Raw genomic sequence first — 14267 nt, 5'->3', positions numbered from 1 at the left:
GTGAGGTGGGGATCAATCATTAACCAGGGTTCCCCCGCTGGCTCCACGGCCAGTGACCCATGGGTGGGATCATGTGATTGTGGGGAAATGGCTCTGTGTGATGGGGGGGCTATGGGGCAGGGGGACTCAGCCATGGGGGGCAACAGAGGGCCCTATGGGTTCTGTGATAAGTTATGGGGCCCCATGGGGTCTGTGACAAGTTATGGAGCCTCACAAGGTCTGGAGGACAAGAGTTGACCCATGGGATTGAGGTTGGATGTGGTGTGTGAGTCCCACCAGACTGCTCAGGTGACCCTTGGTCCCCACAGCCCCACCTTGGGTGACCCTCGGTCCTCACAGCCCCCTCAGGTGACCCTTGGTCTTGGGACACTTCCCTGTGTTGAACCTGCTGAGGTACCTCAGGGCCCGTTTTTCCACCTGGTGAGGTCCCTCTGGGCAGCCACTCAAACCTCTGGGCTCTCAACTTCTCCTTTCAGTTTGGTGTCAGTGTCAAACCAGTGGTGGGGGGGGACACACACATGCTGTCCCACCAGCCAGACCATGGATAAAGATATGGGGCAGGCATTGACCCGCCTGGGGTGGGGCCCAGACTCTGTGGTGGAAGGTGTTCAAGGTCCTCCTGACCAGCTGGAAGATGTCCCTCCAGTGTCTCCATGTGTCCCTCCAGGCTCTAGGGTGTCTCTGTCACCGTCCACCCCCCATCTCCCCACACCCGCTGAGCAGGTGGGGGCTGGGTGTTGTAATCACTGATGATGTCACCTATGAGGTTGCCTGGCAATACCTCCCTCCCCTACCACCAGGTCACGTGTGATGTCACGTGGGGGTGGCCAATCCATCCTACCTGCCCCTCCCCACTTCCCCCCCGTGTCTCAAACAGGGGCTGCAGTGGGGAGGAGGTGGGGTGGGTCCCACCATCCCACCCCAATGTTACCCTGGGACCCCATGGTGACACCCTGAGGAGACCCTGGTGACCCCTTTGGGATCCCTCCTAGTGACCACTGGGCCATCTCTGGTGATACCTCCAAGGACCCCATGGGTACCCCCCCCAGATGCCATGGGGACAGCCTGACTGTGGCAGTGACCTCCTGGGAGGTCCCCTGGTGACACCCCAGTGATGCTCCTGGTACCCCCAGCCCCATCTGAGACCCCCCAATATCCCCTAGTCTCCCCAGAACCAGCCTCCTGAGATCACCCAATCCCCTGCTGTCCCTTCCCACCCTGGACGCCCTGGGTCCCCCCCCGGCGAGAGGGACACAGGTGACATCACCATCCCAGAGAACCCCCAGGGGGTCCCAAGTTGTCGTGTTTCTCCTCCATCCCTCTGTGGTGGGTGACAGGGTGGGTGGGGCCACCAAGAGAACATGGGAGGGAGCAAGGGAGGGATGGAGGGAGGAAAGGATGAATGGAGAGATCGATGGAGGGAGAGATGGAGGAAGGGATGGAGAGATGGTAGGATGAAGAGATGGATGGATGCATGGAGAGGTGGAGGGATCAAGGGAGAGAGATGGAGGGAGGCTTGAAGGGAGTGGGAGATGGAGAGATGGAGGGAGGGATGGATGCAGGGATGGATAGATGGAAGGATGGAGAGATGGATGGAGGGATAGATGAGGTGGGGGGGTTGGAGGGGGCTGGAGGGTCGGAGGGATGGAGACATGGATGGAGGAGGGGATGGAGAAACAGAGAAGAGGGCAGATGAACAGTGAGAGGGGTTAGTTTTAGGGGTCTCCACTGTGCCCAACCGCCCCCCTCCCCACACCCTCCCTCCCCATCATGCCCTCCCCCTCCCCCCCTTCCTCTTCCATCATTGTTAACCCCTCACCCCCTGTTGTCCCTCTCCCCTCCCCTTCCCTCCAGCTCCTTTCCCCTGGCGTGGTCCCCTTGGCCATGGTCCCTCGGGAGCTGCCAGCAATGGCCGAGATCTCCAAGAGCCGTGGCAGGAGAGACCCTGTGGTGCTGCGGCGCAGCCCCCGTCCAGCACAGGCATAGAGGAGGGGGTTCATTGCACTGCTGAGGAAGGCCAAGGCAGTGGCTGGTGGCCGTGTGGCTTTGGCAGCCACTTCCAAGATCCCCTCATCCCCCTGGAGGACTGCTGCCACTTCCAACAAGCTGGCCACGTGGTAAGGTCCCCATGCGACGGCAAAGGCCACCACCACAGCAGCCACCAGCCGGAAGGTGTGACCACGCCGGGCCAAGCGGGTCTGGCGTAACCGGCAGATCAATAGCCCGTAGCCGACAGCTATGGTGGTCAATGGTAGGGCCCAACCCAAGATGGTCTCCAGAAGGTTGTGGACCACCAACCAAGCCTTTGTGCCATGCAGCCGCTTGCAGTGCCTGTCCTTCACCTGGTGGAAGGGAATGGATGGGGTGGCCAACACCAAAGCCACCAACCAAGTCACAATTGCCGCTCCATGAGCCAACCTTCCAGCACGGTCACCTGCTGTCACCACTGTTGTCGCCGGCCTGGAGACCACCAAGCACCGATGGAGACCCAGAAAAGCGATGAGGAAAATGCTGACATACATGGCGGCGGTGCAGAGGTAGTTGCACCCACGGCAGACGGCTAAACCCATGTTCCATTGGCCAATGCTCAAGGCCCGGATGTAGATGGGACCGGTGAGGAGGGTGACCATGTCGGCCAAGGCCAAGTGGAAGATGAGGAGGACAGGGACACTGCGCCGGCGGGTGATGGCACAGCTCCACAGGACCATGGCATTGCCTGGCAGCCCCACCACCACTGCCACTGACAGCAGGGTCAGCCCTACTGCCGCGCCGGGGACAGGGGCAGTGGTGGTGTTGGTGGGGAGTGAGGCATTGGCAGGGAATGAGGACATCATGGCAGTGGTGGGGAGGGGCTGTGGGGAGAGGGGGAACACAGAATCCTCTGGAGAAAATGCAGGTCTCCCTCTGTCCAGCCTTCCCTTCTTCCCTACCTCTATCTATCTGTCCATCTATCCTTTCTTCCCTCCTTTCATCTGTCCTTCAGCCCTCGAACCCAACTCCCATCTCACCCCTCCCCATGGCTCCTCCCTTTCTCCTCCATCCCCTACCCCTCCTTCCTTCTTCCCACTCTCTGAAGTCTCCTCCTCTTCTTCCTTTACCCCTCTTGGCTCTTTCCCTCCCAGACCTCCCAGTTACCCCCCTAGATCGCCCAGTGGGCCACCACACCACCCATTTTCCCCCCTCAAACCTCCCAGTTTCCACCTCCCCCAGACATCCTAGTTGTCCACCCAGATCTTCCAGTTGGCCCTCTGGACCTCCCAGTCACCCTCCAGACCTTCTAGTCATTCCCCCCACATCTTTCAGGTGCCCTCCCTCCCCCAGGAACTCCCACCGCAGCCTTCCTTCCTGTACCTTGGGGACTCAAATGTCCTTCCCAGAGCCTCTGGTGGGGCTGGTGGATCCTCAGTGTCCTTGTCACCACCAGTGGCTGTGACCGTTAGGTGCCTCCTCCCCTCCACCCAGCCCCAGGCAGGAAGTGCTCATGCAAGAGGAAGGAGTCAGGAAAACCACAAGGGTCAAAGGGGATGTGGTGGGGAAGGGATGTTGGACCTTATTTTGTCACCTGGGGGGAAGTGACAAGAGTGGTGGCATTGTCCCGGGAGGAGGCAGTCTGGTTGCTCCATCACATGGTTATGGGGGTGGTGGGAGCACGTGAAGATGGTGTGGAGGGGACAGGGAAAGTCTTCTTCTATGCATGGTATGGTCAATATACCTTCTCTTTCCTCCCTCCATCCCTCCCTCCACACCCCTGTCCCATTTTGGCCAACAAAATGAAGATTTGGACACTGCAAATGATGGGTTTGTTCTCAAAATTGCAGACTGCATGCTTAAAATTTGGCTTTTTTTTTTTTTTTTTTTTACCTGAAAATGGGGCTTTGGACGCTAAAAATGAGATTTTGGGCCAGGAAATGAGGTTTTGGACACCAGAAATTGGGCTTTCAGCTCTCCAAATGAGGCTTTGGGCCTTCAAAATCTGGCTTCCAGCCTTAAAAATTATGTGCTGAGCCCTTAAAATGAGTCTTTGGAAATTAAAAATGAGGATTTGCACCCTGAAAATGAAAACTGTGGGTCCTAAAAAAAGGCTCTGGGTACTGAAATCCAGGCTTGGGCCCCCAAATTGAGGATTTTGGCCCTAAAAACAACCTAAAATTGGGTCTTTGGATGGTCAGAAGGAGGGTATGGACACCCAAGATGTGGCTTGAACCCTCAAAGACTACTGGCTGTATCCTAAAAATGAGCTTTTGGACCCTGAAAAGGAGACTTTGGAGCTTAAATACAACTATTTGAACCCCCAAAACTAGGCTTTGCTGGTTTAAAAATTCAGCTTTTTGTCCTAATCTTGAGACTTCCGTTATAAAAATCAGCATTTGCACTTTAGGAACCCGGAGTTGAACCTTAAAAATGAGGCTTTTGACCTCGAAAATGATGCTTTGGGCTGGGGGCCCATCATCCCTTGGGTCCATCAGCCTTGGGGTGGTCAACACTAGTGGCCTGGCACCCCTTGCGCCCATCCAACCCTGGGTGATCATCGCTTCTTGGCCTGTCACCCTTAGGGTAGGTTCAACACCTTGGGCCCATCAACCTCAGGGTGTTTAACCCCCAAGGCCAACATCCTGAGGGACAATCACCCTTCGAAGTGGTTATTGCTGGGGCACATCACCCTTGGGGTGTTTCAGTGGGTTCCCATCACTCCTTGGGCACTTCCCCCTTGGTGTGGTTGACCCTGGGGGCCCATCACCCTTGGGGCGACTGACCCTTGGTGCACATCACCCTGGAGCCCATCACCTTGGGACCCATGACCCTGGGGCCCATCATCCAGGGGGCAATCACCTTGGGTGCCCATCACCCTGAGGCCCATGATCCTGGGGCTTGTCACCTTGGAGGCCATCAGCCTTGGGCCACCAGTACAAGAGAGCTGGAGTGACTGGGAGAGAGTCCAGTGAAGGGCCCCTGAGATGCCCCATGGCTGGGACCTTTTTGGAGGGTACAGAACTGGTCAGCCTGGAGAAGACTTGTCTGTAAGGGGTCCCACCCAGGGTACAAACCTGGACACAGAGTTACTTGGGGGGGGCACTTTTTTACTAGGAGGGTAACTGGGACTCCTTGGGGAGGTTCTGCGGTCTCCTGCTGACCCTCAAGGATGCTCCTGAGCCCCCCAGCACCCCATGAAGGTCCCTGCTGCACCCTGAGGACCCACAGAGCCTTTCTCAGCAGGAGGACAGCAGGTGACACCGGAGGCATGGAAGGCTCAGCATGTCCCCCAGGCCAGCGCATGGAGGCGGTGGGCAGCGTCACGCAGCCGCCCGCGGTACTCGAGGCCACGGTGCAGCCCGGGGGAAACAGGCTTCAGCCCCCTCTGCAGCCCCCAGCACCCTGCGGCGATGGTCCCCGTGGAGTCGCTGTCCCCACCATGCAGCACCCCCCTGGCACATAGGTCCTCCCAGCAGCCACCAGCTGCCAGCAGGGCCTCCAGGGCCACCATGGGTGCGTCGTGACCACTGCGCCCTGCCCACCCCTCCAGTGCCCAGCCCAGGTACGCCGCGTCCCGCTCAGCCGGTGATGGAAGGGGTGGCACCTTGGGTGGGCCGCCACCTTCCAGAAGCCCCCGGGATTCCAGGTACCTGCAAGGACATGGGGACATTGAGGTCACTGGGGGTACTGGGGTCAGCAGGGACACTGGAGACATGGTGATACTGGAGTCATGGGAATGCTGGTTTCACCAAGGATGTTGGGGTCACTGGTGTCACCAGTGAGAACAGGGTAACCAGTGACACTGGGGGGCATGGGGCTGTGGCTCTCCAGCAGACTCTGTGACACCAGGTACCTCTGGGGACAATTGGGACACCTGGTAGCATCATGGCAGTGGCTGCAGTGGGGTCACCAGGAATAGCAGGGAAACCAAGGGACACCAGGGACTGAGGTCAGGGGGGTGGGGGGTGGCCCCGGGCCGCATTCCGACAGCTGAGGATGACAGCATTGGTGGGGACATGGGGACACTGGTGACCCTGCAGACAGACTGGGCACCAGGGTCAGCAGTGACACCAGGGACAGTGGTGCAGGGGACACAGGTACACTGAGGCACTGGGGCAGAGCAGTGACACCAGTATGGGGCGCCACCAGGACTGGGGGAGAACTTTGTGGGCACCAGTGACACCAGTGACCTCTGTGGGCACCAGTGACACCACCAACCCCTCCCAGTGCTCCCAGTGACACCCCCCCCCCCCAGAACCTCACCGGTGCCAGGCATCCCCGAAGAAGGGCCAGGCAGCAGCGTTGTCCCCAACGGCCACCCCAGTGCTTTCCACGTAGTCCCAGGCGAGGGGCAGGACCTGCAGCAGCTCGGCCCCCCAGCGTTCCGGGGGCTCCCCCCGAGCCCCCAGCGCCCCAAAGAGGGCCACGGCCAGCGCCCCGAGGTACCCTACGGGGACAGGGGTCTCAGCAGGGCTCCAGCATCCCCTCCTCCCCTGTCCCCCCTGCCTGGCACCCACCGGTGGGGTGGTGGTGGGTCATGCGCCCGCTCTCGATGCTCACTCGGATCAGCGCTGGCAACTCTGAGGCCCGTGGGTACCTGTGGTGGTTCCAGTTCTGTCCTTGTCCTCCCCTGTCCCTCTGTTGCCAGTATTGTCCCTATCCCCATCCCACCACCCTTGGCCCTGCTGTCATTGTCCCTGCTGGCCCCACCACCTCCATCCTCCTCACAACTGCCCGGTGACCCCTATGTCCCCTGCTCCCTTGTGTGCTCTGTCTCCCAGGGCTCCCTGTTCCCTGTACCCACTCCCTCAGCTCAGATGCCCACAGACGCCCCCACCCCTACTGTCCCCAGCACCACCATATCCCCAGTCCCTGGTCCTTGTCCTCTCCAGCTCCAACATCTCCCAGTGTCCCCATCCTCCCCCATTTCCCCATCCCCTTGTCCCCATCCCCTGCATCTCCCCACCACCCTCCATATCCCCATCACCCTTCAATTCCCCACCCTGCTGTGTACCCATCCCCCCCGCCATGTCCCCATCCTTCCCTGTGTCCCCATTCCCACACGTGTCCCCATTCCCCCCTTTTGCTACCATCCCCCCCATGTTCCCATGCCCCCCATGTTCCCATCTCCTCCATATCCCTGTTCCCCCTGCTGTGTCCTCATGCTCTGTGTCCTCGTGCCTCATGTCCCTGTCACCACCCCATCACCTCGTGTCCCCTTCCTTCTCGTTCTCACACCCTCATGTCTCAGTGTCCCAAGTCCTGACCCCCCTGTGTCCCCATCCCCGTGTCCCCCCATCTCACCTTGTCCCTGTCCCCCCATGTCCACATCCCCCCCACGTCTGAAGCCTTGCATCCCCTTCCTTGTCCCCCCATGTCCCCATCCGCACCCTGTCCTTTCCCCCCTAGCTCTGATGCCTCCATATCCCCTTCTCCATGTGTACCCCCATGTCCCCATCCCATCCTGTCCCCATCCCCCCTCCTCATGTGTCCCCATGTTGTCCTTCCGCCGCTGTCCCTCCCCTTGTCCCTGTCCCCACCTGAGGCCGATGGCCAGGCTGCGCATAGCGGCCCCACAGCCGGTGCCTCTGGGGTTGAAGGGGATGCGATAGCCCTCGGGCTCCCCTGGCCGCAGCTGCGAGGTGCCTGAGGGGAGGTTGGGGGCGTGAGACCCCCTGACACCCCCTGGCCGACCCCAGCCCCTCAGGGGATGACATGCCCTGATCCTCCAACTCACCCAGGATGCTGGTGGGCCCTGGCTTGCGACCCTCCATGTCACCCATGGCGGCCACGTAGCGGTGAGCCAGCTCCTGCAGGAGGGGTTCCCCCTCCAGGCCTGGGGAGGGGCGATTAGTGAGGACCCCTCTGGATCACCCAAATTGGAGGGGAGGGAGAGGCCTCCCCCTCCCCCAAAATGCACCCCCAAAAACTTAAGGCGAAGAGGAATACCTGATCCCCTTCCTTCCCCCCCACCCCCCCTCGCCTCCTGCATTGCACTGTCCCCAATCATCCCCAGCACTGCCCCACAGACAACCCAAACAAACCCAAAGAGGACATTACCCCACAGACCCCAAAAGTGGAGGAAAAAGGGGACAACCCCGCCACTATGAGCTACAAAACTCGAGGTGAAGGGTGATTCCCCCCCCACCCCCAACAGGAAGGGAAGTGGGACAACATCCACAAACATCCCAAAACTCAGGAGAAATGGGGAATCCTCCTCCTGAGCATCCCAAATTGGGTGGGAAAGGGGTAATTTCCACCCCCCTTGGGCCCCACAAATTGGGAGGGGGATATGGTGCCCGCCCCACACCCAATATGGCAGGAAAGAGAACACATTACTGCAAACTGTGGGGAAAAACAGGACACCCCCCACCCCCATGGGGAACTGGGGACCCCCTCCAATTTATTTTTTGGGGAAACAGGGAGCCTCTAAAAGGAGGGAGGGGTTAGGATGTCCCCAAAGTCCCTCCAGGGCTGGTCAGGGACCCCCAAAAGCCCATCCCAGTGACCCTCCAGTTTGGGTTTGGGGTACAATGGGAACACCCTAAACCCTCTCAGACACCCCCTTCCCCCTGCCCCGAGCAGCTCAGAGGCATAAAGGGGACACCCAAACTTCCCTTTGGACCTCCCCATACAGCCCATGGGTATAAAGGGAACCCTCAACACCCCCTCACAATCCCCTGGGGACCCTCCCCTGTGTCTGGCGGGGTGCGATGGAGCACTCCACTCCCTCCCCCCCTCCAACCTGTGGCGAGGCCCTCAGCAGTGGCGAGGTGGAGGACAGTGTCATCGCTGACAGGCCACTCAGGGGGCTCGAGGGAGATGGCCTCCAGGCCCCCCAGCTCGGCCAGTTCGGCATGGATCTGGGATCCTGAGGTGCAGTATTCCCAGCGGCCCCCCCGGTACCCCAACGCGTCCCCCACCCCACTCAGCACCATAGCCGCTTCGTAGGCTTCCACTGGGGGCACCCTGGGAGGAAAAGTGGGGTTCAGGTGGTGCCCACGATGGAGGGGGTGGGGGGTTGGGGGTTGCTGGGGACCCCTGGGGACACTCACGTCTCCTCCATTGCAGTGACAGCTGGGGATGCCCATCAGGTCCGGGGCACAGGGCCAGTGCTGGCTGGAGGCCCTTAAGGAGGAAGACACCCCAGGGACTGGAGCAGGGACACAGAGGCACTGTCCCCATGGTGATGGGGATGAGGGGTGAGGGACCCCATGGCTTCTGTCCCTGGGGGGTGTCAGGGAAGGGAAAGGCTCCAGGGGGCTCCAAAAGGTGCTGAGGGGATACTGGAAGCTCCCAGAGGGACATGGAGGAGGTATCCAAAGAGGACTGGGGGTACCCAAAGGGACATGAAGGGGAACACTAAGGGGGCTGGGGGACACCCAACAAGGAGACAGAGGATACCCAAAGGGACCTGAGGGGTATCCCAAAGGGATGTGGGGGCACATGGCGGGCACACAGGAGGCAGCCAAAAGAGCGGGGGTGTGTGTGCGTGGGGGTGGTGGTGCCCAAAGGGAACACTCAGAGGGAACAGAGGCTTCAGAAGGATTTGGGGACACAGGGGCTCAGTTTCAGCAGGTCCCAGGGGAAGGAGGGGACAAGGAAAAAGGGCATCCCCACAGGGAAATGTATTTTGACCCCGAGACATATTTTGGGGTGAAATCCCCCAAAACGGCGACTGCCTGGGCCCCCTCCGGGACAGGGCAGTGATTTGCAGCCCAAGTGGGGTCGGGTCCCACCTAAAAGCCTGCTGGGTTACTCTTCAAAATGAGTAAAATTAGTGTTTCGTGGTGGGCAGTGAGCAGTTAAAAAAATCGTCTTTAAATTTCAGAGCCCTAATTACTGAGTCAGCAGCAAGGCCTTGGCACAGGTCCAAGAAAAGTCTCAGAAAAGTGCAACTTCTGGCTCTGCAGCACAAGGCTCTCCACACATAATTTTCTTTTTCTTTTGCTTTTTTTTTTTTTTTTTCCCAGCCCAAATTATGCAGAGAGACACAAATCTTTGATCTGTTGGTAAAAATTGTATTGGGGGTGTGTGTTGGGGTGTGGGTAGTAAAATAGGTGAATAAGGACGTTTAAAATTCATTGTCAATTTGGAAAAAATTTAAAAATAAACACAGTCAGTGCTGGGGAAGAAGCGCCCACGCACGAGCAGGGTGCACCCCGAGTCCCGCCAGCAGGGACGTCCCCCCCAGTTGCTGGGTGGAGTGGCAGGAGGGCACAAGGAGGGGGCCCCAAAGTCCCACAGGCGGCAAGGGGGGACGCACTTGCCAACAGCCAGTGAGGGCAGCAGGCAGGCATGAGTGAGGCACCCCCCAAGTCCTGGGGGGAGGGGGAGAGGTGCGTGACCTGATGTCTGGTGGAGGGCGGAAGGCAGGCCCAAGTGGGGTGCACTCTGAGTCCTGCGCAAAGGGACATGCCTCCCCAACAGCTGGGGGGGGGTGTGTGTGTGGCAGGCAGGCTGATATACATTTCCTTAGGAGCCTGATATGGTTTTGTATCTATATGTGTAAATATTGTATCTGTTTCACTATTTCCTTTTCACTTTATTATCAATATTTCATTTGAAGTGGAACTAAGGAGATGGAAAGCTTTAGGGCTGTTTGGAAAAGGAATGTTTCTTTCCTAAGATTGTGACTTTTGTCACTGCTTTTCCTGAATGTGTTGCAGGGGTGGTTTTGTGTTAAAAACCGGTGGAGGAGTGGGTACTGTGTGATGTGCTGCTGCTGCTAAATCCCATGGGCCAACGTGAAGCTGGCAATCTCCAGACATTTGCTATTTTTGAGCCCAGCCCTGGGGAAATTTAAGAAAAGGTGATTCTGAGGATGAAGTCACTAGGAAAGCCTGGAAAGGTTTGTGGCCACCAGTCATGTACTGTGGCTGCCAGTGAGCTCCCTGTGGCCACTGATGAGATCCCTGTGGCCTCTTGTGAGGTCCCTGTGGCAAACAGTGAGGTCCATGTTGCCGTCAGTGATCTGTCCATGGCCCCCAGCAAGGATCCCCTGACCACCTGCGGAAGTCCCAGTTTCCCTCAGCATGATCACTGAGGCCACCTGTGGGTCCCTGTGGCCACCAGTGATATCCTTGTGGCCACCAGCAAGGTCACTGTGGCTACTGCTGAGATCCCAGGGGCCACAAGTGAGACCCCCATGGCCACCTGGGGGTCCCTATGGCAACCATGGGCATCTGCGAGGTCCCCGTGGCCACCAGTGAGGTCTCAGTGGCCGCCCGTGGGTAACTGTGGCCAACTGTGGCCAACAGCAAGGTCCCTGTGGCCACCAGTGAAGTCACGGTGGCCACCAGTGAGGTCCTGGTGGCCACAAGTGAGGTCCCTGTGGAAACTCGTTGGTCCACAAGGCCACCATTGATGTCCCCGATGCCACCAGCAGATTCCCTGTGGCTACCACTGAAGTCACCGTGGTCAACTACAAGGTCCCTGCGGCAACCCAGGGGTCCTGAAGGCCACCATTGATGTCCTCTATGCCCTGTGGCTGCCAGTGAGTTCCCTGTCACCACCAGTGAGGTTCCCATGCCCACCAGCGAGGTCCCCTGTGCCCATTAGTGAGGTCCTGGTAGCCACAAATGAGGTCCCTATGGCAATCTGAGAGTCCCCGAGGTAACAACTGATGCCACCAGCGAGGTCCCCGTGGGCAACAGTGATGTCCCCATGGCTACCTGGGGGTCCTCATGGCCACCAGTGAGATCCCCGTGGCTACCAGTGAGGTCACCATGCTACCTGTGATGTCCCTGAGGCCACAATCGAGGTCCAGTGGCTGCCAGTGAGGTTCGAATGGCCACCAGTGAGGTTCCTGTGGCCACCAGCGAGGTCCTCGTGGCCACCACTGACGTCATTGTGGTAACCAACAAGCTCCCTGTGGCAACCCGTGAGTCCTTGAAGCAAGTATTGATGTCCCTGATGCCACCAATGAAGTTCCTGTGGCCACTACTGAGGTTACCATGGTCACCTATAAGATCCCTGTGGCAACACAAGAGTTACCAAGGTCACCATTGATGTGTTCGAATCTACCAGCGAGGTCCCCATGGCCACCTGTGGGTCCCTGTGAACACCAGTGATGGTCCAGTGACTGCCAGTGAGGTTCGAATGGCCACCAGTGAGGTCCCTGTGGCCACCCGCGGGTCCCTGTTGCCTGCCGTGGGTTCCTGTGCCCACAAGCGAGGTCCCCGTGTCATCCATTGCGATCCCAATGGCCAGAAGAGAGGTGCCCTCCGTGACCACCAGTGAGGTCTCTGTGGCCACCAGTGAGGTTCCCATGGCCACCAATGATGTCCCCGTGGCAACCAGTGAGGTTTCCGTGGCAACCAGTGAGGTCTCTGTGGCAACCAGTGAGGTCTCTGTGGCCACCTATAGGTCCTCGTGGCCACCTGGGGGTCCCTGTGAACACCAGTGATATCCCAAGGGCCACCAGAGAGGTCTCTGCTGCGACCCAGAGAGACCCCCGTGGCCACTAGTGAAGTCTCTGTGGTCACCCACGGTCCCTGTGGCCAGCAGTGAAGTACTGGTGGCAACCAATGAGGTCCCTGTGGCCACCTGGACACCCACATTACCACCAGTGATCTCCCCGTGGCCACAAGAGAGGTCCTGGTCGCCACAAGCGAGGTCCCTCTCGGCACCCATGGTCCCCGTGGCCACCAGTGACTTCCCCATGGCCACAAGTGGTGTCCCCATGGCCAACTGCAAGGTCCCCGTTGCTAACAGCGAGGTCCATGTGGCCCCCCGTGAATCACTGTGGCCACCAGTGAGGTCCTGGTGGTAACCACTGAGGACCCCTTTGCCACCTGAGAGGACAGGGTGGCTACCAGTGATGTCCTGTTGCCACCAGTCGGCCGTAGTGGGCACCATCGAGGTTCCAGTAGCTACCAGTGAGGTACCCGTGGCAACCAGTGAGGTCCTGGTAGAAGCAGTGAGGTGCCTGTGGCCACCTGAACGTCCCCTTTGCTGCCAGTGAGGTCCCCGTTGCCACCAGTCAGTCCTGGTAGCCACCAGCGAGGTCCCTGTGGCCAACAGTGAGGTCCTTGTGGCCAACAGTGATGTCTCCGTGGCCACCAGCAAAGGCTCCGTGGACACCAGTAAGGTCCCTTTGGCCTCCAAATGTCCCCCCGCAACCTGTGGGTCCACGAAGCCAAAAGTGATGTCCATGTTGCCAGCAGTGAAGTTCAAAGGGCCACAAGTGAGGTCCCTCCTGCCACCTGGGGGTACCTGTGGTTACCAGTGAGGTCCCTGTGGCCATCCATCCTACCCATGGCCACCAGTGATGTCACAGTGTCCACGAGCGAGGTACTGGTTTGCTACCAGCAAGGGGTGCATGCCGGCCATCTTGGCTCCCAGGGTCTGCTGGGAGCAGTAGTCTAGACCTGGGGCGCCTAGCAGCCGTCTTGGCTCTCACAGCTTGCTGGGACCCGTAGCCCCGGCCTGGGGCCTTTGGTGGCCATCTTTGCTCTTGAGGCCTTCTGGGAGCAGTATTCATGGCTGGCATCCATTTTGAGTCCCTGGGCCTGCTGGGAGTGGTTGTACTGGACCCAAGTGCACAGAAGCCATCTTGGCTCTCGCAGCCTGCTGGGAGCAGTAGTTCTAGCCAAGAACTGTTGGTGGCCATCTTGGCTCTCGGGGCCTTCTGGGAGTGGTAGTCTATGGCAAAAGGCAGCTGGTGGCCATTTTGGGTCCCTGGGCCTGCTGGGAGCGGTAATACTGGATTGGGATGCGGGGCAGCCATCTTGGTTGCTGGGGTTTGCTGGGAGCAATAGTCTAGATCCAGGGCATGACGCGCGGAAACAAACCTTACAACTCGCAGAGAGTTATAAAGCAGGTATGTTTATTGTGGCGCCGGGTGCAAGGGGGATCACTCCTCCAAACTTGCACACCGGTTTGTAAAACAAGCATCTATTTATGATGAAAAGCATACATATTCATTAATGTGGGCTGGGTTATTATAATTGATTCTAAGAAAAGGCGTTACTATTCTAATTATTTCTAGGAACTCATTATCATAAGTCTCCTCCCCTTGCCGCATGCGTACTGTCGCCTGGTGGTTGTGGGCCGGGGTCTTCTGGAGGAAGGCTCGCAGTCTTCTTCACCGTGTACCTTTACCTTTGTCCTAGAATGCTGGGTTGGCTGGACCCCAAACCGCGAAACTGGTCCCGACCAGATGGACACTTTACCCAGACAGTTAGGTTCCTCCTTAGCATGCAGGCTGTTCCCGCTATCTTATACACAAGGCCATTTCTTTATCTTGGAATGCTGGGCTCCTGGGCTCGGAGCTCTGTTCTTTGCCAGGCTGT

At 58.7% G+C, this 14267-nt stretch overlaps 2 protein-coding genes across 3 annotated transcripts; both read right to left on the bottom strand.

The window, feature by feature from the left end:
- Positions 1-1715: 1715 nt before the first annotated feature.
- On the bottom strand, positions 1716-2831 carry LOC141476400 (leukotriene B4 receptor 1-like). Its single transcript, XM_074165077.1, has one exon. The coding sequence runs from the start codon at positions 2829-2831 to the stop codon at positions 1716-1718; it is 1116 nt and encodes a 371-aa protein (XP_074021178.1).
- A 2228-nt stretch (positions 2832-5059) lies between these two features.
- On the bottom strand, positions 5060-9054 carry LOC141476409 (ADP-ribosylhydrolase ARH1-like). Of its 2 annotated transcripts, XM_074165086.1 has the most exons (7): positions 9027-9054; positions 8717-8940; positions 7709-7807; positions 7512-7617; positions 6489-6568; positions 6235-6418; positions 5060-5621 (listed from the first exon to the last, which is right to left on the bottom strand). In XM_074165086.1, exons 1-7 carry the CDS (start codon positions 9035-9037, stop codon positions 5249-5251), a joined length of 1077 nt encoding a protein of 358 aa, XP_074021187.1. In that variant the 5' UTR covers positions 9038-9054; the 3' UTR covers positions 5060-5248. The 2 variants fall into 2 exon arrangements, with proteins under 2 accessions (XP_074021187.1, XP_074021188.1); XM_074165087.1 differs by lacking the exons at positions 6489-6568; positions 7512-7617.
- Positions 9055-14267: the final 5213 nt, after the last annotated feature.

The sequence above is a fragment of the Numenius arquata genome, chromosome 31 (genome assembly GCF_964106895.1).
Source record: "Numenius arquata chromosome 31, bNumArq3.hap1.1, whole genome shotgun sequence".
NCBI classification, from domain to species: Eukaryota; Metazoa; Chordata; class Aves; order Charadriiformes; family Scolopacidae; genus Numenius; species Numenius arquata.
The sequence above is the reverse complement of the archived record's forward strand: the minus strand, read 5'-3'. Positions and strand labels throughout refer to the sequence as shown.